The 22,429-nt window shown below is 39.2% G+C and overlaps 6 protein-coding genes across 7 annotated transcripts; 2 read left to right on the top strand and 4 right to left on the bottom strand.

Moving 5' to 3' along the window:
* Positions 1-1,281: 1,281 nt before the first annotated feature.
* On the top strand, positions 1,282-2,965 carry LOC120013542 (dof zinc finger protein DOF2.4-like). Its single transcript, XM_038865375.1, has 2 exons — positions 1,282-1,578; positions 1,712-2,965. The coding sequence occupies exons 1-2, from the start codon at positions 1,525-1,527 to the stop codon at positions 2,696-2,698; spliced, it is 1,041 nt and encodes a 346-aa protein (XP_038721303.1). The 5' UTR covers positions 1,282-1,524; the 3' UTR covers positions 2,699-2,965.
* Positions 2,966-6,152: 3,187 nt separating this feature from the next.
* On the bottom strand, positions 6,153-8,387 carry LOC120012993 (beta-glucuronosyltransferase GlcAT14C-like). Its single transcript, XM_038864584.1, has 4 exons — positions 7,702-8,387; positions 7,066-7,141; positions 6,866-6,981; positions 6,153-6,708 (listed from the first exon to the last, which is right to left on the bottom strand). The coding sequence occupies exons 1-4, from the start codon at positions 8,240-8,242 to the stop codon at positions 6,239-6,241; spliced, it is 1,203 nt and encodes a 400-aa protein (XP_038720512.1). The 5' UTR covers positions 8,243-8,387; the 3' UTR covers positions 6,153-6,238.
* A 674-nt stretch (positions 8,388-9,061) lies between these two features.
* Positions 9,062-12,174, bottom strand: LOC120012992 (beta-glucuronosyltransferase GlcAT14C). The gene is made up of 4 exons (XM_038864583.1): positions 11,515-12,174; positions 10,828-10,903; positions 10,629-10,744; positions 9,062-9,717 (listed from the first exon to the last, which is right to left on the bottom strand). Exons 1-4 carry the CDS (start codon positions 12,059-12,061, stop codon positions 9,203-9,205), a joined length of 1,254 nt encoding a protein of 417 aa, XP_038720511.1. The 5' UTR covers positions 12,062-12,174; the 3' UTR covers positions 9,062-9,202.
* Positions 12,175-13,784: 1,610 nt separating this feature from the next.
* LOC120013223 (RING-H2 finger protein ATL33) lies at positions 13,785-14,761 on the bottom strand. Its single transcript, XM_038864962.1, has one exon. The coding sequence runs from the start codon at positions 14,599-14,601 to the stop codon at positions 14,098-14,100; it is 504 nt and encodes a 167-aa protein (XP_038720890.1). The 5' UTR covers positions 14,602-14,761; the 3' UTR covers positions 13,785-14,097.
* Positions 14,762-15,774: 1,013 nt separating this feature from the next.
* Positions 15,775-18,245, top strand: LOC120013090. Of its 2 annotated transcripts, none has more exons than XM_038864738.1 (2): positions 15,775-15,987; positions 16,456-18,245. In XM_038864738.1, the coding sequence occupies exon 2, from the start codon at positions 16,584-16,586 to the stop codon at positions 18,090-18,092; it is 1,509 nt and encodes a 502-aa protein (XP_038720666.1). In that variant the 5' UTR covers positions 15,775-15,987; positions 16,456-16,583; the 3' UTR covers positions 18,093-18,245. The 2 variants fall into 2 exon arrangements, with proteins under 2 accessions (XP_038720666.1, XP_038720665.1); XM_038864737.1 differs by having other exon boundaries at positions 16,442-18,245.
* A 100-nt stretch (positions 18,246-18,345) lies between these two features.
* LOC120013089 (heat shock cognate 70 kDa protein 2-like) lies at positions 18,346-21,350 on the bottom strand. The gene is made up of 2 exons (XM_038864736.1): positions 21,054-21,350; positions 18,346-20,360 (listed from the first exon to the last, which is right to left on the bottom strand). Exons 1-2 carry the CDS (start codon positions 21,265-21,267, stop codon positions 18,628-18,630), a joined length of 1,947 nt encoding a protein of 648 aa, XP_038720664.1. The 5' UTR covers positions 21,268-21,350; the 3' UTR covers positions 18,346-18,627.
* Between the last annotated feature and the right edge of the window lie 1,079 nt (positions 21,351-22,429).

The raw sequence follows: 22,429 nt of genomic DNA, 5'->3' as shown, positions 1-22,429 counted from the left end.
TCTCTCTCCTCTAACGTAAAAGACAAACAATTCCATCACCATCAAACTAAGTGTTTCCTCACGTAAGTATCAATTCCATGCAAAACAATACAAAAAACACTTATGATTTGTTATTCAACCTAATAAGTTAACTTGTTGAGTTGAGACATTTCAATTCATTTATATCATATTTTAACGCTCACTCGCACATATGGATATGGGCTGGATAATCTGACGATCCAACATGAGAAAATTCAAAACTTGTTAAGGGGCAAACACCAAACAGTCAAACATGTGGCCCAACTTCTCAATGAGTATTTAATATGTGGAAAATTCAAAGAAGTTAGTGTTTATAAATGATTAAGGTTTGAACCGAATACCTCATATCATACCATCTTATGTTTTTTTTTTTAATTTGTCATTCAACTCAATAAATTAATTTTGTAGGTTGATATTTCACATCATTTATATCATATTTTAACAAAAAAAAAATTAACCCACACTTTTTATGACACGGGAACACATAGTCGTTACCTTTTTTTTTTTTTTTTAAATAGGGAGGAGGGATTTGAACCACGCATCATCTTTATCACTCTAATTAGTTGTTCGGGTGTTGCTACCCTTCAAATGTGCATTGGGGCAAATCCACATTTGTTAACTAGAGGCTACATTTTCTTTTGTTTGTAACTTGGCACAATAAAAGTTGACATTTATAATCAAATATATCTATTATAATAATTGAACTTCGTAACAGAATTCCGATAGGGGTAATATTATTAAGATTACGTATTTTGAAAACCTTACATGTTAATGCAAGTAAATGGCATGCGGAGTAAAAGCTAATACAAAAGAAATTAAAACCAACCCAAAAAAGCGAGGAGGGAACATACTACACTGGAGAAAAGGTTCACTTGGTCGGGACGCATATGGACTTATAAATTAACAATTTAATCATCATTAAACGTGGCATAACCACGACGAACTAACATATATGCTGGTCTCCACTCTCTCTCTCTCTCTCTCTCTCAATTAGCAACTTTTTCCATGCAAGAAGAAGATAGAGCCCCCCCTGATTACCTCTCTTTCCTAGGCACAAAACAGTACAGAAGAAAATAACAGTAGTACTGAGTGTGTATATAAATATATATTATAAGAGAAGCTTATGGATTAAGAAACATCGTCTTCTCTCAACCCTAAAAAGCAATAAAACAAAAAGAGTCCATTGAGACTGAACAAGCACTAAAATACATATACGCCAATTATATATAAAGGTAGTGATGTCCCTCTATCTTCTTTATTTTTGATACTCGTCATCATCATCTAGAGCGCCTCCATCCATCTTTCCTTTCCTTTCCTTTCCTTTCCTTTCTTTCTTTCATTCTCTCATTCCCTCTTGTCTTTCCCTGCTGTGAAGATCACTCTCTTGTGCTGTGTTGATGTGATTCTCCACTACTACTTAAATTCTCATATCATCAACCTTTACCAAAAAAAAGATAGAAAAAAAAAAAGAAGAAGAAGAGAGATTAAAGACCAAGAAAGAGCGCTATGGTTTTTTCTTCCATTCCTGCTTATCTTGATCCATCCAACTGGCAACAACAAGTAAGAATTTCTGCAACCCAAAAACCAAAAGCAACAAAATTTCAAAGAAAGATAAATATTCCAGTTACTTTTTTTCCCTATATGTTCTTGAATATACTGTATTTTTATGTTTTCTTTTTCTATATTTTCACAGCTCCACAATCTCCAAACTACAAGTGGTGCAAGAAGTCAGCAGTTTCCTCCAGTACCAGTGCCACCACCACCTCCTCCTCCACACCCACATGGTAGTGGCGGTTCTGGCTCGATCCGGCCAGGTTCCTTGGCGGATCGAGCCAGGATGGCCAACATACCCATGCCAGAAGCAGCACTAAAGTGCCCTAGATGTGAATCTTCGAACACTAAATTCTGCTACTTCAACAACTACAGCCTCTCTCAGCCTCGCCATTTCTGCAAGACCTGCAGAAGGTACTGGACACGTGGCGGTTCCCTGAGAAATGTTCCGGTGGGAGGCGGGTGCCGGAGGAACAAGAGAAGCAGTAAAGGGAGTGGTAGCTCTAAATCTCCAGCCAACAGCGGTGACCGTCAAGGGGCTCCAAGTTCCTCAACCACACTCTCCTCTAGCAGTATTGGAACCACTGATGTGCTTGGCTTTGGACCGCAGGTTCAGCCACTGCGTTTCATGACTCCTTTTTCTCATCTCCCTGATCAATTTACAACTCCAGGTGGTGGGGATGGTATTGGGTTGAACTATAACACGCTTTCCGCACCGCCACTAGGAGGAGCAAGTGATCACCTGAATTTCCAGTTGGGAAACGTTTTAGCCTCCGCTGGTGGAGGTAGTGGTGGTTCAGTTTTGTCAGTTGGTGGGTTGGAGCAGTGGCGGACGGTGCAGCAAGGGCAACAATTTCCATTCATGGGTGGATTGGATTCGGGTTCCGGGGGGTTATACCCATATGAAGGTACTTCTGGAGGTGGTTATGGAGTATTGGGACATCATGTGCGGCCAAGGATTTCAAATTCTGAACTAGTTACTGAATTGGGTCAAGTGAAAATGGAGGAAAATCATCATAATCATCATCATCAGCAGAATTTGTCAAGGCAATTCTTGGGATTAACTGGGAGTAGTACTACTCATCAGTACTGGAATGCTGATAATACTAATTCATGGACGGATCTTTAGAGTTTTAGCTCCTCCCACATCAAAAACCCTTATAGATATCACTTGAGAGCACTCTTGTTGATCAAGCAATGATGGCAAAATATGAGGATGGAGAAAAACCCTAGAATATTGGTAGGCTTTTGTTTGTTTAATGCGCTTTTTTTTTTTCCTTCTTGTTTTGGATTTTGTTACTTCAAATTAGGTTTAGGATTTGTGATGGATGTATGAATGAGCGTCTTAATTAACATGTTAATGTAGTTTTTTTTATCACAAAATATCATCTATCGAGACTCAATGGGCATTTTGATAAATGTTGAATTCTCCGAGCTATATATGTATGCCCAAAAACACACCATTAATTGATCAGTACATGGTCGATCGATCGGATCTTTTCCATATTCTATATGAACTGGCTCTCAATTGTCTGCGTATATTATATATACAATCCTCCTCCTCATGATGAATCATGAGTAGCTTTAATTTCATTGATTTGAATATTCTTTATAGAAATCCTTTAGTAACTTTGTAACATATATGTTTAATTATAACTTAACAGTCATAAAAACGTGATGCCTTTATTTATAGACAGCAATTCAGCAAACGAAAAGATGATTGTTCAAAGTAGCCAACTGCAAAGTGTGATTTCGTCCTCATTCAAATTAAACTAGTTTGAATTTTAGCTGCAACAAAGTAAGATACTATATATTTTAATAGCAATATATATATATATATATTAGCTTTAAGAAGAAAGAGAGTATACATTAAATATTGGCCTGTAATTTATCAATTCTAAATTATGTTTAATACAACTTTAATTCACAATATTGATTCCATGGTTGTAAATGAATGAATTCACGTTTGACCATGTCTCTGTCTTCCGCATACATATTAAGTGAATAATGAAGAATATATACTATATACACCTAGAGTTTAGTGACTTCCCAGTACAAGCTATACCTCACTAAAAATATTGTAATGAAATTATAATAATGAGATAGCTAATTTTTGCATGAGAAAGAGAGAGGGAGAATTAAGCAGCATTTCATGCATGCATTATTGATTCTGATTATAATAATTTGAATGGTCTCTGAAACAAATCTCTGTGGTTAGGTTAGTGTCCCAACTCCCAAGAGAATGATTTCATAATAATTTGCTGATATGCTACTTTTGTATTTTGAGAATGTTGAGAACGATACGAGGCAGTGTACATGAGCTAGCTAGCTAGGTCATGGACTCATTCATATGAGTGTGTGTAAAATAAAATGAATTACTAGTACTTTAATTTACATATTTAATTAGAGTGAGGACAAAGAGTCTCAAAAGACTCCAAAACTGCCCACTCATATCAATAAAAATAAGCCAAAAATCCATCATAGTATTACTCGATCTTCTCTTCTTGTGTTGAATATATATAACTAACTCTGTTTTCAATTCAGAGGGACTCCTCGAAGTTTGTTTTAAGACTGCCAAAACAACGGAAGAGATTTTGTGGAATGTCTGACCGTTTCTCCTGCATAGGCGCGTGACTGACCAGGCGACAAAGCAGTGTTTTTGTCAGTGTAGTAGTGGAGTGACTGACAGAGGCGCCGTTTTACTAGTGATTCCATGGATCTTAAGTGCACGCGCTGCAGAGTAGCGTCGAAGGTTGTAGTCCTCTTGCTTTGCTTTTGTTTGCGCTATGCTCCAATTCGTTCAATTTACTGACACTAACTGTATTTTGGTCCAACATGGGTGCCGGTGTCTTGCCCTAATTATTTTAGAGTGGAATCCGCTGTAATAAAAAAAAAAGAAGATAATTAAATAAAATATTAGGAATATATTTTGATCGGGTTTAATAATCTAATGTTATATTTTGTCTCAAACAAAAATTAAATTTATTGCAAGAGAGACATCATGTTTCGGATTTATATTCAAAGGTGCACAATTTTCATATCTTTTTCATATTGAATTTAAATTTTGTTTGTGACAAAAAATATATGGCTGTGGCAAGTACCCTATGTTGGAGTGCCATGTATAAATTTACCTTGGTTCTCTGTTCTAAATATCTCTTAATTATCTCACTTAGCAGAACAAATTTGTAGGGAATTTGTCAAAAGTTGAACCAAATTTCCGCTAAAATAAGGTATAAAAGTATGGTTGAATGTCAAAACACAAAAGAGAGAAAACCTGAAAAGAAATCATATGACAGAATTTCGTTAAAATAAGAAGAGAATACTGAATATAAAAACAAAAAGTAAGGGTAGTAAATCGGTACGTACTACTCTCTTCATGCAGCCTGTAGTAGCTGCTTATATATAACTAACAAATAATGTTATAAATTATAGTAGTTATCAAATCATGTGTATTAAATATAGTCCAAATGGGATTGGACATGTTGAAAGAAAGGAATCTGGGGTGGGTGTAGGGATTTGCTTTTGCAAGACCCAAGGCTGCTTACCAAGAAGGAATAAAGCACATCCCATCCCATGCCAAAACCCTAATGACAAAAAGCATTCTCTCTCTGTACGTGTCTTAAGTAATTATAATGTTAAGGTTGGTTGGCCGGTCGGTCATCTTCAGTAACCAAAAGGAGTTATATTCATCGCCAAATAGGTACATTTTGGAAACTGAGCATCTCTCTGCTGTCTATTATTTGTTCTTCAAAGAACAACAATTTAATTAATACCGCAAGATCAATCTTCGAAGGATGTGAAGGGGCTCGGAAATCCAAGCCCTAAACTAATATATGTCTGATCAATGCATGATGTCTCACATCACATGGGTTTGTGAACAAATATCAGCTTTTACTTTTACTGTAAGAATATAAAAAAAAAATCCAAATTGAGGTATCGATCTGTTATTCTATTAATGAATTCAATTAGCCAGATTGGAGATTCCAAGCAATATTTCTTCTTCTGATGTTCTTCCACATGAAACTCAGTCATTCAACACGTGTCCAAAACTTTTAGATTCCCCTGCAGTCATTTCTGTTCAAAATGGGACCCACTGTGTGCAGATATTTCCTTAACAAGGTAGCATAACTGCAGTTCTTTTCTAAACGGTGTCGTTACGATACCTTTTTTTTTATCTAAGCCTCATTTGAACAAAACCAACCAAGCAGCTTTGACACTACTCTATCAGTCTCTTTCTCGGGTGTGTTTATGGCATCCCATGATCTCACTTTATTATTACTTTGTCCGAAAGAGATAAATGAAATTGACCGCCCATTCCCTTAATTGACGTTACAAGCTTCTGCCACGTGGCATTACGATTGTGCTTGATTAGTATTGATGGATATTGAAGACGGCCCAAGAACCAAGCAGTATGGTTGGGTTTACTTCTTACTGAGGGCCCAGGCCCGATTAAATTAAGCCAGCCATTAAATGAGAAAAGGCCCATTACTTTTGCCAAATTAGCTGGGCCAAGTCCACAGTGACACATTGAAAATGCAACACGGCCATTAATCATTGAAAGGCCCATTAATCAAGCCTTTTGCTCGAACTAGAGAGGAGAAAAGAGTTCACTTGGTAAGGAAATGTAATCGAAGCTTTGGGGGAAACAGAAAACAGTAAGATTTCAAAACTATTTACACTGCTTGGACCTGAAAGTCTCAGAGTGGAGAAGTTTCACCATAAGTTTCTCTAGCCTCTCTGATCCTAAAGTTGGTTTAACAGCATTTATACTTCCAGCCCCAGGAGTGAACTGGCCATCTTGTCTTTTCAAGAGCTCCATGTCAATTTTCCTGAGAACTGGATCATCCTTCGAAAATCCACGAGCAAAAGGAGCTCCGCTGTGAACCATGTCATCGAAGTGTTCCAGCGTTGGCTTCATTAGGCGTTGCTTTGAAGGGTTACGCTGCTGCGGTGTATAATGCAAGTCATAGTTTACTGTTGTGTTCTGGTAGTCTCCGTGATTACAGATTACAGTTTGGAAATATGCCTCAGAAGATGATAGGACATTTGTATAATACATGAGAAGAGTCCGAGGAAGACTGTCCCATCCCATCACACAGAATTCAAGAAATGACCTCGTCAGTGTCACCTGTTCGGATCCTGGAAACAGAACAATGTTGAGATAGAAAAATGTATACCAACCAGAATCTTAGTAGACCATGATGATGTTAAAATGCTATTCATATCATCCTCTATATCAGCTCAAGCACTAATGCTGAAAGAAGAGATAAGAAGATGGGGGAAGTATATCCAGTACCCATAAATAACTTGAAAGAAGAAGGCACAACTCTGCTCTCTTTTGCCCAAACAATACTAGATGTTTTTGAATGATACAAGCCGGAATCTATGATAACTGGCCTCGCTCTTACATGCCTGTAAGCTAACAATGAGAGTTAATATTAAAAGAAAACCACAACTAGCAAATGCAATAATCTACGAAGTTCATTGCAATCTCACTCCTTCCAGCCAATCCTGCTTGAGTGCTCAACAAAGTTCAAATCCCTAGGCAAGTATGAGAAAATGTGCAAGATATCTGAAACAATAGGCATATTATAATGTCAGTAACTGCAATTTCCAGTATTCATACATAAGACTCAACATAACAAAATGGCTACTCATACACACTAAGAGCAATATAAAGTCTCATGTGTTATCTTTCAGCACAAGAGCCAAGACGAAGAAGAAAAAACTAAATTTACCGGCGAAAAAGATGGAAAGCAAAATTACTCGTTACTGCTGCGTCAAGTACAATTTCATAATACAGTATTCGGTTCTAACCTTGTAATTACACTTTCAAAAAGATAGTGGTGCAGGCATGGAGGCAATCAATATGCCACCAAAAAAATTATCCATATGCAAGAGTCCAATTAGCTAACTGTTTGGGATGGAATTTGTAGATCAATCAAACCCAACAGTCTTCTCAAATTTCCCACAGTGGAGTAATTTTCTACTACATATAATTACACATATTACAACTTCCCCACCCATTTGTTGCATTCACTATCAAAATTCAGTAACTCCTCTTCAATGACACGAAAAGCGATGCCAATGATATAGAAGAAAAGGTTCAAAAACAGAGTCAATGAGGCTTACCGTCTTGGGGCATGAGTGGATAATCCGATGCACTTAGGTTAATAAACCAGTCCCAATCATTGGCTCGCTTCAGCAACAAGGCCGCCGCGTGAAGCGTTGAGGCGATCACGGTGGGGCCCTTGTAAGTCACCGAATCGGACTTTCCAATCACCATTACATTCCGAAACTCCCGAATCACGCACTCTGATTTCACGTACTTCAGTAGCTCAAGCCTCTCCTTGTCCGATGCTGTCAGATCGAGATGCAACAGATAGTAGTTATTCGGATGATACACCACCTGAAGAATCCGCCAGACCTGTGAACTGTCCCCTCTTGTACCCGATATAAGGTACGCCAGCCTCGGCAGCTCCGGAAGCCCTAATTTGCCCCTGACATTTCGATTAGAAACCGGAACTTCAAATTTCGGGCGCATTTGGAACGTCTCGGAGATTAAAGAATATTTTCCGGGACATACCGTTACCGTGATAACCAAACTGGTGGAGAGTATAGTAACTACGATTAACGGCGTCAACCATATTTGATCCATGCGACTTCTTTTCATGAGGCGAAGAGACGACGCCGATGGTTGGTTCTTCTAAATTATAGGGTGCCGTTTGGTGGTTCCGGTTTAGCTTTGGAGAAGGAAATACTAATAACTGTTATTTAAATTTAGCGGGCTATTCTATGATGCCCACCCGTTAAGTTCCAACATAGAAATATCAGTCTTCAAGGCATTGTTTCGACTGTAAGTTTTTTGTCAGTTCTGGCACACAGATGAATCACATGTTTTTAACAATAAATTCGTGTTCACAATATATATATATATATATATATATATATATACACACACAACAAATACAGGTTGCCTACACACATTGTAGGCTGCAGCTTGAAAAGTAGCAAAACCATGTCATATCTGACTGCCCGAGATGAACCACCAGCTTCTCGAGTAACGATTATGTAAATAACAATGACCAAATCGAAACCTTTCATCAATAAGTGATTGAGTTGTATCACGGACTACTTTGTAATGATGAGAAGTGACTTTTACCCGAAATAAACAATCTTTCGGACGAGGAAAAATAATCAATCTATTTGGATTGAAAAATTAGGAAAATGGTCTAAAATGACCAACAATAATACAGCCAAACCATACATCAGAACCGATTGCATTCATGCATAAGCTAAGCCATGAAGGCAGAGTAAAATAAGCAATCGTAATCATACATTTCAGCGTATCACAAGTAGCCATATCGGGCTTACTGCTCATGTTAAGGTCCAGGACTGCTTGAAACAAAGCCAAGCCACCAGTATCAAGTTCTTGAACCTCGGGGCAAATTCAACAAAACTTGCAAGCTTCACATATTTGCTTTAGTTCATATCATAAAAAATGTGTACTATACTACTATCAGATATTCAGAATTCAGATGGTTTAACTGTAAATAATAATCTACCATGGGAGAAAGGAGATGATGACGGGAAAAAAAAAGTTTGTAGAAGAAAAAAATGACACATTCCAGAACTATTTACACTGTTTAGACCTGAAATTCTCAGAATCCAAAAGTTTCACCATGAGTTTCTCTAGCCTCTTTGAATTCAAAGTCGGTTTAACAATATCTTTACTTCCATAAAATACACATGGATCATTATTACCTGACGTGCTCCCTGTGCACCAGCCCCCAGGAGTTAATCGCCCATCTGATCTTTTCAATAGGTCTTTATCAATTTTATTGAGAACAGGATCATCCTTTGCAAATTCATGAGCAAAAGGCGCTCCACTTTGAACCATATCATCAAAGTTTTCCAACGTTAGGTTTGCCGGATTTTGTTTCGGTGGTTTATCCCACGCTACATAATGCAGGTCATGGTTTACTGTCGTGTTTTGGTAGTCTTTGTGATTGCAGACTACGGTGTGGAAATAGCCCTCAGAAGATGACAGGAAGTTTGTATAATACATAAGAAGAGTTCGAGGAAGATTATCCCATCCCCACAAACAAAATTCAAGAAACGACCTTGTTAGTGTCACCCATTCGGACCCTGGAAAAGAAACAGAAATTTTGAGACATAATGCATGTCACCAAGAATCTTGTTAGATGACATCAAAAAATATTAGATACTAAGAAAATAAGTAAATCATAATACAGGTTCAATACATATTCACAAACATATGCTACATACCATTTCAAACAACTCTGCATGGAAGTTCTTGTTCTATATATCAAACTGGACAGGAGATCTAGGACACACTTATATAACTTTATTGCTTGCATTGCAAAATTAGGCAATACACTATACATGTACCAGCAACCGCAAAAGAATACGTAAATCATAATACAGGTTCAATACATATTCACAAACACATGCTGTACCATTTCAAACAACTCTGCATGGAAGTTCTTGTTCTATATGTCAAACTGGAGATATTAAGGCCAGGACATCTAGGAAACACTTTACGTAACTTTATTGCTTACATTGCACAATTAGGCAACACTCTATACATGTAACAGCAACCACAAAAGAATGACATGTGAATCGGAAAAAAATAAATCAGGTGTCAACACTGACACATGGGCAAAAAGAGAGAGGTTTGTAACACATGTTGGAAATCATTAAGACAGAATCAAGCAAAGCTCACATGCTGATATGATCCTTGAAAGATAATTCATAAACCATAAAGAAACTTCAGATCTCTTTTCGGTGGGCGCTCCAGGTTCAACAGAGTCGCAAAATGTCCACAAACTTCAACTTTTTGTATCCATACTAACATCATATTGACAGTAATAAAGGTCTTCATAGTATACTTTCAATCCAATGCCAGAACAGCATTATTCATATCATACTTTATATCAGCTCAGGACATTAAAATCCAGTAGAAGATAAAAAAGATGGGAAACTAAAAATGAATAAGATAATGATGTAGACAAATAAAGCTAATCTAAAGTCAATACCCATAAATATCTTGAAAGAAAAAGGCACAGCCCTCCTCTCTTTGGCCCAAAAAACACCAGATTTCTTAGAATGATACAAGCCCGGATCTATAATAATTGGCCTTGCTCTTTGGAACCTGTAAGCATAAACTAACAGTTAACATATAATGAAACCAAAATCAAAAGATAAAACAGTCGTTTGAGTTCATCGAATTCTCACTCCTTCCAACCAATACTGCTTGTGTGCTCAAGAAAGTTCAGCTCCCTAGGCAAATATGAGAAAATATGCAATATATCTGGAACAAAAGGCATATTCTAAAGTCAGTAACTGTTAATTGGGTACAAATTATGCGACCTTGAAAACAATGAAACAGCGGCTAATTAGTTCATTCCAAATGGAAGATAAATTTCCAAGTACAATAAAAGCAAAGGAAGTTCAACCAGAGACTTTCAGATAACAGAATGTTACTCGCTTGTTAATTGCGTTTTAAGTCTGATTTCAAAATGGGATATATTGATGACAAAAATAAGACTGAAAATATGATTAATTTATTCCCCCACTTTGTTCCCCTGTGAGTAAACAAGCAAACTATTTAGTAGATTGAATTCAACGTAGCGTCATTGCACTTTCAAGAAAATTATCGTGCAATAGCCCAACTAACTAGCAGTTTGAAAATCGGAATGGAATAGATCGACAAAACTCAATGCAGTATCTTCCAAATATTCTAGTATAACATCCAAAACTGCAATCAATCAAAATCATATGGTAACCAAAAACATTCCCAATTAGATCTAGATCTAGATCTCACCTAATATAAGCAGCAGTAATTACAGAATTTCAATATGAAACAAACATTAGAAATGCCGATGGTATAGAAGAAAAATAACAGAAACAACGAAACTTAACCGTCTTGTGGCAAAAGTGGATAATCCGATGCGCTTAAGTTAATAAACCAGTCCCAATCCTTGGCTCGCTTCAGTAACACCGCTATTGAGTGAAGCGTGGATGCAATCACGGTTGGGCCCCTGTAGGTGACCAGATCGGCGTTGCCAACCACCATGACATTCCGAAACTGCCTCATCACAGGCTCTGATTTTACGTACTTTGCCAGCTCAAGTCTCTCCCCGTCTGACGCTTCCAGATCGAGATGCAGCAGATAGTAATTCCTTGGGTGATACACAGCCTGAAGAACTCGCCGGATCCGTGGACCGTCCCCTCTGGTGCCGAATATCAGGTACGCTAACCTCGGCAGTTCCGGAAGCCCTAATTCTCCCCCGATATTTCGTTCCAAGACCGATTCTTTCAGTTTCGGCCCGTCACCGAGTCCGACAGCGTCTGTAGTAGAAGAAGATTTGCCGTGACCTATCGTGACGGTGATCAGCAAAATTATAGAGAATGAAGTAACTACGATTAGCGGCGTCAGCCATATTCGATCTATGTGAACTCTTTTCATGGGTGTCCGTTTTGAGCTCAGAGATGAAAAATGAAAGCTTTCGAGGGTTTATGACAACAGTTGGCGGTCCCGCTAAAATTTAGAGCGTCGTTTTTTTTTCCCCGGTTTAGCATTGAAGATACTTTTACGTTGAATTTAATTTGAATTGTTAGTTTTCTTGAAAGTAATTTTAATTATCATTGAATATGGTGCATTTTGCCTGTCTTTCCACTTTCTAAACGCATACTGTTTTTGGCTTCAACGTATCGCATTCGGACAAAAGTGTTGGTCTAATGCGTTACAATATTACCACTATATAGCGAGTTTGAAGTTGCGGGGAGCTGTTTTCATTTCTAACACAATGTAATTGACCATATTTTTAGCGTCAAAATGTGAGATTTTTTTAAAAAATTTTGTCCACAATCAATTTTATTATTTAATTTATATTTTTACTAAAATAAATTCATCAATAATTAATCGATATCAATAAAAATATCTAATTTTACCCCCACTTTAAAACAATATTTTTAATGACGCGTGAAACATTTTTTGCCACCACAATTCATTTCATCTCACCATAATTTCAAAACTCGTCTCAACTCATCGCATGACGTCAAAACACAACACTCACCACAGCCTTGGTAAATTATTCATCACTTCATCATTATGAGATTAGCTGTTCTGGCGTAATCAGATAATGAAACCATGATTACAAGCGGCACAACCATTCGGGACACTACTTCAGAGAATTCAATATATAATCCATCAATTACACATCTATCAAACCAGTTTCTCAATATATAATCCATCCATTAATTATATGGCCAATTGTCACACAGACCCCCTGTGGTTAGGGCCGTTTTGACATGCACCCCCTCATTTTGAATTCGTAAGATTTGGACCCCCTGTGGTTTCATTATGTGTCATGCCAAGTCCCTCCATCCAATTGACTGTTAAGAACTAACGGCAATCAAAACGGTGTCGTTTTGATTTATTTTTTTTTAATATTGAAGGACAAAACGACGTCGTTTTGTACCAAGAAAAAAAAAAGAAAGAAACGACACCGTTTTCAATCTAAACAAAATCCTCCCTTAGACTACGCGATGGTGTCTGTTTGTCAAACCTAATTTGTCTCCCAAAATCTCTTCAAGCTCCGCAAGCTCTTCCCTTGCAAACTCTTCTCTTCCACATCTGTTGTACCAACCCAAGCAACACAATCATCTTCACAGGCATCAACAGCACCTCCAACAGCAGCCCCACCAAGATCTTCAACAAGACCTCCAATTGCAGATTTTAGGCCTCCTAGACCTTCAACAACAGCTATAAAGAGAGGTCTTCAAGAATATCCAAGAAGCAGTAGATTCAAATATATTTTAATTGCTTGATAGAGCAATATTAGCTACCTTGCATATGCTTTAACACTTTTTGAGACATATTTGATTATGAATTATGATATGTTGTCTTCTTCTGCTGCACATGGTTTTGATTCTATTGCATGAAATTTTTTTTTCCCTTGGTACAAAACGACGTCGTTTTGTCCTCCAATATTAAAAAAAAAAATTCAAAACGACACCGTTTTGATTGCCGTTAGTCCTTAACAGTCAATTGGATGGAGGGACTTGGCATGACACATAATGAAACCACAGGGGGTCCAAATCTTACGAATTTAAAATGAGGGGGTGCATGTCAAAACGGCCCTAACCACAGGGGGTCTGTGTGACAATTGGCCTAATTATATCTATTCTTCAAGATTGAAGATTAATACTCAAAGAAGCCGCTTACAAGTTAATATCAAGAGTTTCGTGCATGATATTTCTCTTTATCTTCAATGAGAATTAATTCAGATATAACAAACAATGGGACCAAAAAAAGAGTCTTACAATTGGATGTTCGATTTAGAAACTCTGCAGTAGTACTAGTGTAGGGGCACCGACAATTACTTATCTTCTTCCTAATTTTACACGATCTGTATTTGTATTCTGAGCTCAGGATTCACTACCATAGCTTGATCTACCATCAATTGCAAGACAAGATTTTGAATTGGAAGATGAAAGTAGTCAAACCAAGCTGGTAGCATCAGGCAAGCCTTGCTGAAGATCGGCGTCTCTCACCCCGGACGACGTCGTACTAGGACGCTTAACGGCAATAGTAGCCCTGCATACCGGACAATTGGAGTGCGAACTGAGCCATAGATCGATGCAGGAAGTGTGAAACGCGTGTTTGCACGCGCTCAGTTGCTTCACGTCATCATCTTCCGTGAACGCCGACAGACACACCGGGCACTCGCCGGTCACGTGCTTCTCTTTCTGATACTTGACCACTGAGATCATCTCCCTACTGTCTCCGGAGCTACGGCTGGGAGCGTCGTCGGCGGAGCTCCGATTGGACGAGGAAGGGGAGCACTTGATTGATAAGACGAAGGTGTAGATCAGGACTGGGATTGCGATGATGGCGATGAAAGCCAGAACGAATTCGAGCGGGGCAAAATCGACGCTTTGCGAAGGTGAAGGTAATGGTGGAGGTTGTTGTGGGAGCATGGAAATGGTGGGTGAATTTTCCATGAAAGGGAAGGAAAGTGAAGGAAAAGGCAAAAAGAAATTTTAAAAACAGAGGATATCGCTTGCTGTCGCTGATGGATGGTTTTGTCTATCTGTGTTTTCTTCTCTGTCTGTCTGTCTGTCTGTCTTTCTTTTTTTGTTTACCTCTTCTATTCCATTATTCCATAGAAGCAATAATTGAAGGCAGGGACTGGACATTTGAATATTGAAAAGAAAAACAAAAACTGACAAAATCACTCACCAAATTACTTTTGATTGGGTTTGAAAACTTACGCAGTCGGTGGTCTTTGTCCGAACGTTTGGACTTTGGATGTCGGAATGAAAGCATAATTTGGGCCCAATTCAACATTTGCAGGCTTGACATAAAGGCCTGACATTGACAATCTACAAAGAATGAGGCCCATGGACCTTTTAAAATTGCGTCGGCTCGGTTCTAGTCAATTCGCAGCGGTCAAACACCAAACAAAGCAATAGGTTAATATACCTTGCCAATTGCCATCTTGGGTTTCTTATATAAGTGGAGACATTAATTAATGATTAACGAATCCCAAATTCATCTTAAATAAAGACCCATCGGAGTGTTTTTCCTAATTAGATTGCACTTTCATGGCGGTTTCAATGTATATATTGCTTAAAAGTAAGGAAGAAAGGGTGTATTTATTGTAATTTTATATGGTAATAATTGAACTAAATAATTAAATACATCTCTCTCACTTCACTTGGATATTTGAATGGAAAAAAACGAAAAAGTTCACAAATCAATAAGCAGCACAATATAATAAAAGCAATCCCACTTATATGCATATAGGGCTGAGGCAGTGTTTGGAAGGTCTCTTTATATTATATGATAGGACTGATAGCCACATCCACCATTACATTAAAGAACGGACATGGTAGGTTGGTAGGTATAAAATATTAAATTCAAAATCCTAATAAAATAAAAAGGGATAATTCATTTTCTAAATATCAACTACTCTCGAATTCAGCTAAAATGTATCATAAAAATTTATTATTGTTGCAGAGAATATGTAGGATAAAAATAAAAATAAATTAAATTAGACCTGCCGTCACCGTTAAGAAACGACGAGACCTCTCTCTAGTCTCTCTCTGTGGGAAGGGAGTATCTAGTGAAGGCACTTTATCCCCGAAGCGTCCTTATAATGAGACGTGCATTTGTTTCTTTCTTACTCTTCCTCGCATTCACACTGCACAATCAACACAGCATATCTCCTCCCTCTTCGTGTCTTGGCGTCTTTTTCCTCCGAGATAGAGAAAGAAAAGAACAATGGTTGTTGGTGTTGATGATGGTGATGATGCGGTGGGTATGAGCCGCATGGACGCTTCTGCTGTTTTCCCTTACTCTCGATTCTTCCATCTTTTTCCTAAAAGGTAATTCCCCCAAGATCTCCCCTTCCATTATTTTCTTTTTGGGTCGCTTGATTTTAGGTAGTTTCTCCTTTTTGATTGCCTTGTTAAAGTGGGAATTAGCGATTTTTGATGGTTTCGATTCGGTCCTTTCCACCTGTGTTTGGAGGGTTTCGGGAGATTATTGGGTTAGGGTTAGATATAGTCTTTATTTATCATATTTAGACCTCTCTCTCACTCTCTCTGTAGGTAGAGAGTGAAGTGATTTATTTTGGTTTTCAATAGTCCTTTTTATACATTTATATATATGGTAATAGTGCAAAAGATAATTATTTTCCTCTTCGTGTTTTATTTTGTTTCCTTGGAGGATTTTTTTTTAAAGTTTGAGGTTAGTTAATCTGGTATCTGGATTGATTCAGTTGATTTCTGATTGTGTGTGTCGTGTGTGAATATTGAGTTGTCTTATTGATAAATTTAGGGTTTTGATGGAAGGGAGGTATTCTGGGGATTGATTGATTGATGATCAAGCTGTTTAGAAGGTTCTCTTGTTGAATTTGTCTTTGGAATTGGTTGTATTCAACTCGCCAGCAGCAAAATCCACCAAGGAAATTATGAGCTGAATGGGAGATTCTCTCCTCATAGCCTTGTCAATGGAGAATCATCACCCATCCATTCTCTTGTCCATGGATTCCAGTGCCTCCTCTCATGATGAACTCGATTTGGAGATGAATCGGCAGATCTTGCTTTCCCGTCCCCCAGACATTAACTTAGCTTTGTCAGCTGAGCGTAGCCCTCCCCCTCAGCCGTGGAACTCAGTCCCCTGTGATATTTTGGATGTTGGGCTTGGTCCACAAGTTTATGAGACCGAGAGTTTCCTTAATGTCTCTAAGGTTGGGAGGAAATGTGCCAAGCGGGTAGATAGCATATGGGGTGCTTGGTTTTTCTTTAGTTTCTACTTTAAGCCTGCCTTGAATGAGAAATCAAAGGCAAAGATTATCCGAGACAGCAATGGAGTGTCTGGTTTTGATAAATCTGATCTCAAGCTTGATGTTTTTATGGTTCAACATGACATGGAGAACATGTATATGTGGGTTTTCAAGGACAGGCCCGAGAATGCATTGGGGAAGATGCAGTTGAGGAGCTTCATGAATGGGCATTCTCGCCAGGGGGAGCGCCCATTTCCCTTCAGTGTGGACAAGGGTTTTGTCCGATCGCACAGGATGCAAAGGAAGCATTATAGGGGGTTATCGAATCCACAGTGCGTGCATGGAATAGATCTCATTTCATCGCCCAATCTCATGGGTCTTGATGATGAAGAGCGGAAAAGATGGGTGGAACTCACAGGTAGGGAACCGAATTTCTCGATCCCACCTGAAGCAAGTGATTTTAGTTCATGGAGAAATCTTCCCAACACTGATTTTGAGCTTGAGAGGCCACCTGCTCCGATAAAGAATGCTCCAACTTCCCACTCAAATAAGCTGCTTAACGGTTCTGGGCTTAATTTGTCAACTCAGCCATCTACCCACAGCAATGGTGATGCAATGGATCCCTCATCTCTCAGCAGCAAAAGAAGGAAAGATTTTTTCCCACATGGGAGTGACGATGATTGTTATTTGGCCGTTAATCCTTCCTCTGATCGGACCACTGATATGGAACTTCACCTCAATGAGCCACCTTGGTTGAATGACTTTAGTGGAGTGATGAAAAATGTGCATGGGCCTGTTACTGGAGCAAAAACAATTTATGAAGATGAAAAAGCTTATTTAATCATTATTAGCTTGCCCTTTGTGGATCTGCAAACAGTAAAGGTTTCTTGGAGAAATACTCTGAGTCGCGGTATCATAAAGGTATCATGTATGAGCACGTCTTGCATGCACTTCATCAAGAGGCATGATAGAACTTTCAAACTTACAGATCCAGCTTCCGAGCATTGTCCGCCGGGGGAGTTCGTTAGAGAAATCCCACTTTCAACTAGAATCCCTGAGGATGCAAACATAGAAGCTTATTATGATGGACCAGGATCCGTGCTTGAAATTATGGTGCCAAAACTCCGTGCAGGACCTGAAGAACATGAGGTTCGTGTTTGCCTTCGTCCTCATCTTGGAGGCAATGACTTTATGTTGACCTGAGATGAGCATTTATCTGAGATAGTTGGGGCGGGATGGATCATTGATGTTTCATTGCTTTTTGTACCATGTTATGTCATCTGTCACTGCTTTATTTCATAAACGTGATTAATTGATTTGGGCTGTAATGGTGATTATGGTTTGTTTTTGTTGGCAGCCCTGGCCATGGTCTTCCCTGTTCCGCTGTCGAAAATGATGGCGTCTGCTTTTGTTGAACTCGAATATGGAAACTTTCATTAAATAAGTTGTTGTTACCTATGCTGAATAGTAATATGAATATAATTGATGGATTAAAGATCCAACACGAAAGACAATCGACATAATAGCGGAAAATGGAGAACGTTCCAGGTAAAAATGACTTAAAACTCCTATGACAAGCAAAACAATAAGCTTCGGACCAACTCCAACTTAAAACAATTCCGAAGCCCAAAATAACAGAAGTGTTCCCCGGTAAAAGCATGAATTTAAAGACAAGCTAAAAATAAAGAGGTGCAAACCTAACACGCTAAACCAGCATACGGACCAGGGCTACTACACCTTAGTCGACCTCCTCAATCTTTGGGCCAGCACCGCTGCCACCAGCTGGAGCATCATCTTCATCCATTCCAGCTCCCATATCTGGGCCAGCACCCTGGTACATCTTGGCAATGATGGGATTGCATATGCTCTCCAACTCCTTCATCTTGTCTTCAAATTCATCAGCCTCTGCAAGCTGGTTGCTTTCCAGCCATTGGATGGCCTGTTCAATGGCATCTTCAATCTTTTTCTTCTCATCAGGAGAAAGCTTTGCACTTATCTTGTCATCTTTAACAGTGTTTCTCATGTTATAAGCATAATTCTCAAGAGCATTCTTGGCCTCCACCTTTTTCTTGTGCTCTTCATCCTCAGATTTATATTTCTCTGCCTCTTGAACCATCTTCTCAATTTCCTCCTTTGAGAGTCTACCCTTGTCATTAGTGATGGTGATTTTGTTCTTTTGACCTGTTGTCTTGTCCTCGGCAGACACATTCAAGATACCATTGGCATCAATGTCAAAGCACACCGTGATCTGTGGAACGCCCCTTGGTGCGGGAGGGATGCCAGACAGCTCAAATTTCCCAAGCAAGTTGTTGTCCCTGGTCCTAGTTCTCTCTCCTTCGTACACCTGGATTAAAACTCCAGGTTGGTTGTCTGAGTACGTAGAGAAAACCTGCTCCTTTTTGGTGGGAATGGTCGTGTTTCGTTGAATCAACACAGTCATGACACCACCAGCAGTTTCCAAGCCGAGGGAGAGAGGAGTAACATCCAAGAGAAGGAGATCCTGCACCTTCTCATTGCCCTCACCACTCAAGATTGCAGCTTGAACTGCAGCACCATAAGCAACAGCTTCATCAGGGTTAATACTCTTGCAGAGCTCCTTGCCATTGAAGAAGTCCTGCAACAGTTGCTGGACCTTGGGAATCCTAGTGGATCCACCGACCAGCACAACGTCATGGACAGTGCTTTTATCCATTTTAGCATCCCTCAAACACTTCTCAACTGGTTCCATACACTTTCTGAAAAGATCCATGTTAAGCTCCTCAAATCTTGCCCGAGTAACAGTGGAATAGAAATCAATACCCTCGTACAATGAGTCAATCTCAATGGTGGTTTGAGCTGTGGAAGAAAGTGTCCTCTTTGCCCTCTCACAAGCAGTTCTCAACCTCCTCAGAGCTCTTGGGTTGCCAGTGATATCCTTCTTGTGCTTTCTTTTGAATTCCGTAACAAAGTGGTTCACCATTCTGTTATCAAAATCTTCACCACCAAGATGGGTGTCTCCAGCTGTGGCCTTAACCTCAAAGATACCCTCTTCTATGGTGAGAAGAGAGACATCAAAAGTACCACCACCAAGATCAAAAATCAAGACATTCTTTTCACCAACACTTGTTGCCTTCTTGTCCAGACCGTAAGCAATGGCTGCAGCAGTGGGCTCATTGATGATACGCATAACATTTAGACCAGCAATGACACCAGCATCCTTGGTAGCCTGGCGCTGAGAGTCATTGAAGTATGCAGGAACAGTCACCACAGCATTTTTTATTGTGGTACCAAGGAATGCCTCAGCAATCTCACGCATCTTAATGAGGACCATGGAGGATATCTCTTCAGCAGCGAACTGCTTATCCTCACCCTTGTAGTTGACAACAATCATGGGCTTATCACCAGGTCCGGGAATAACCTTAAAAGGCCACAATTTTATATCACTCTGAACAGAAGCATCAGTGAACCTCCGACCAATCAACCTCTTTGCATCTGCAAGGAGCAATACTTATTAACTAAATGAGAAACAAAATTATCCACTCCACACTGAATAGGACAAACAATGAATAGTAGAATGTCCAACTATAAACATTTATTTTATACGGACACTACTTGTTTGAACATCATATACAAATCAAGTAAACCATACCAAATTAATGATGCAAGTTACAAATCCAACATAACAGGAATTTGGAAATTGACCTCATGTTCAACTTCACATATAACCCAGGGCGGAAACAAACTAAACTAACTAGTTATTTTTGGATTGTTCAACAGGGGTGGTGTGGGGATTCGAACGACTGGGCGGTGACGAGCTTTGAACGTTATAGCTGGTGGTGCTCCACAGATAACAATTGACGGGAATTTTGACTAGCAAGAGATCTGAACTTACATATGCTAATCAAAAGACAGCAACTCAAGCTAAGACTCATAGGCGAAAGCAGATCGATTAGCCAAAATCAATTTCGTATCGTCAAACATTAGTAAAAGATAATATTACGAAAACCATATCTCATGACAACACCGGAAGCAGCAAATTAAAGCCCGGATTTAAAAAAAAACAAGAATGAGATCTAAGATTCATATAAAGTACAGACACCGAATTCCACCATATTCAAAATTACGCAGCAGATCCAACACAGAGTATTACAAGTACGTAGAGAAGACAAAAAGCTTGAATCTTACCAAAAACGGTGTTGATGGGGTTCATCGCAACCTGGTTCTTGGCAGCATCACCGATGAGACGTTCTGAATCGGTGAATCCAACATACGAAGGCGTCGTTCTGTTACCTTGGTCGTTGGCGATGATCTCAACGCGATCATGCTGCCACACCCCAACGCAGGAGTAGGTCGTGCCCAAATCGATCCCGATTGCGGGACCTTCTCCTTTACCGGCCATTAGATTTCGTCGGAGAAAAGAATTGGAAACAAAGAAATTAAAAAAAGAGCAGGAGCGGCAGCGGCCTCGGATGTAGTATGAAGAGAAGAAAGAAGCAGAGGTTATATAGAGCTAGGTTTAGCCGTTAATTCCAGAATGTTCTAAGTTCTATTGAAGCCGTCCGTCTTGGAAAGCAATGGACGGTTTCAGATTGATTTTAAATTTGGACGGCTTCCTTATAGTTATGTGACACGTGGTTATATTTTCCCTGATGAGAAAGTATGGTAATCAAAGGGCTGATCTCTAATCAATGGAATCCTGAAATGTGGGTCCCAATGCATCGTCTAGTAAAATCAGGTGACCGTAGATTGATTGAAGTCGTCGTCTTCGTTGCTTGCAAGACGAGGCAGCATATATACTTGTTTTCATTGGACAGCGATGTCGACGAAGGTTCCATAATGTACGCGTGGACTTTTCTTGCTTTGTTTCTTTCTCTTTCTGTCCATGGTTCTCCTCTTTCCGGGCAAGTGGCCAACTTCCCCGCCAAGTTGATGCAATCACCCAATTATCTCTCCTCTTCTCTTCTGGTCTTATTTTTCGCATTTCCTTCTTGCACCCTCATAATTTTTTCCCAAGAAAATTTAGATATGCAAATGGGCCGGACACAAGATCCGGTCCATTTTCTTGTATGGCCCAAAGTGCAGAAGAGATGAGTTGAGTTGAGGGTAGCAAACTAGGCATTGATGAAATTTATGCTGTGCTATTTCTACTCAGGATTTGACATTGAATTCATTCATGCATGATTAATGATTTACATGGTCATGGTTGTGCAAATAACCCAATCCCATATTTAGAGGCTTAGTTTTGTACTTAAAAGCTGGAGAGTTGGCTAATGGGCTAGTGCAATGTATTACGAAATGGGCCGTGGAGGTCTTTTGGACCTTGATGAGATGCAAAATATATGGACTTATGTTGGGTATAATCCATATTGATGTATGGTCTTTTGGATCGTAAGTGATTCAGAAAACTTTTGAAAGCAATGCCGACAAGGCCTATTCTATTCTGCCCAGACTTTGGGCTTATTACATATTATATGGGCTAATAGGGGCCACCATTACTAGGTGGCATCGAGTCCAATATCACATGTGTGACAAAAAAGAGACGATGCACATAACATCACTGG

This window comes from Tripterygium wilfordii, chromosome 13 (genome assembly GCF_013401445.1).
Source record: "Tripterygium wilfordii isolate XIE 37 chromosome 13, ASM1340144v1, whole genome shotgun sequence".
Classification (NCBI taxonomy): Eukaryota; Viridiplantae; Streptophyta; class Magnoliopsida; order Celastrales; family Celastraceae; genus Tripterygium; species Tripterygium wilfordii.
Note: the sequence above shows the minus strand (reverse complement) of the source record. Positions and strands in the feature narration are given on the sequence as shown.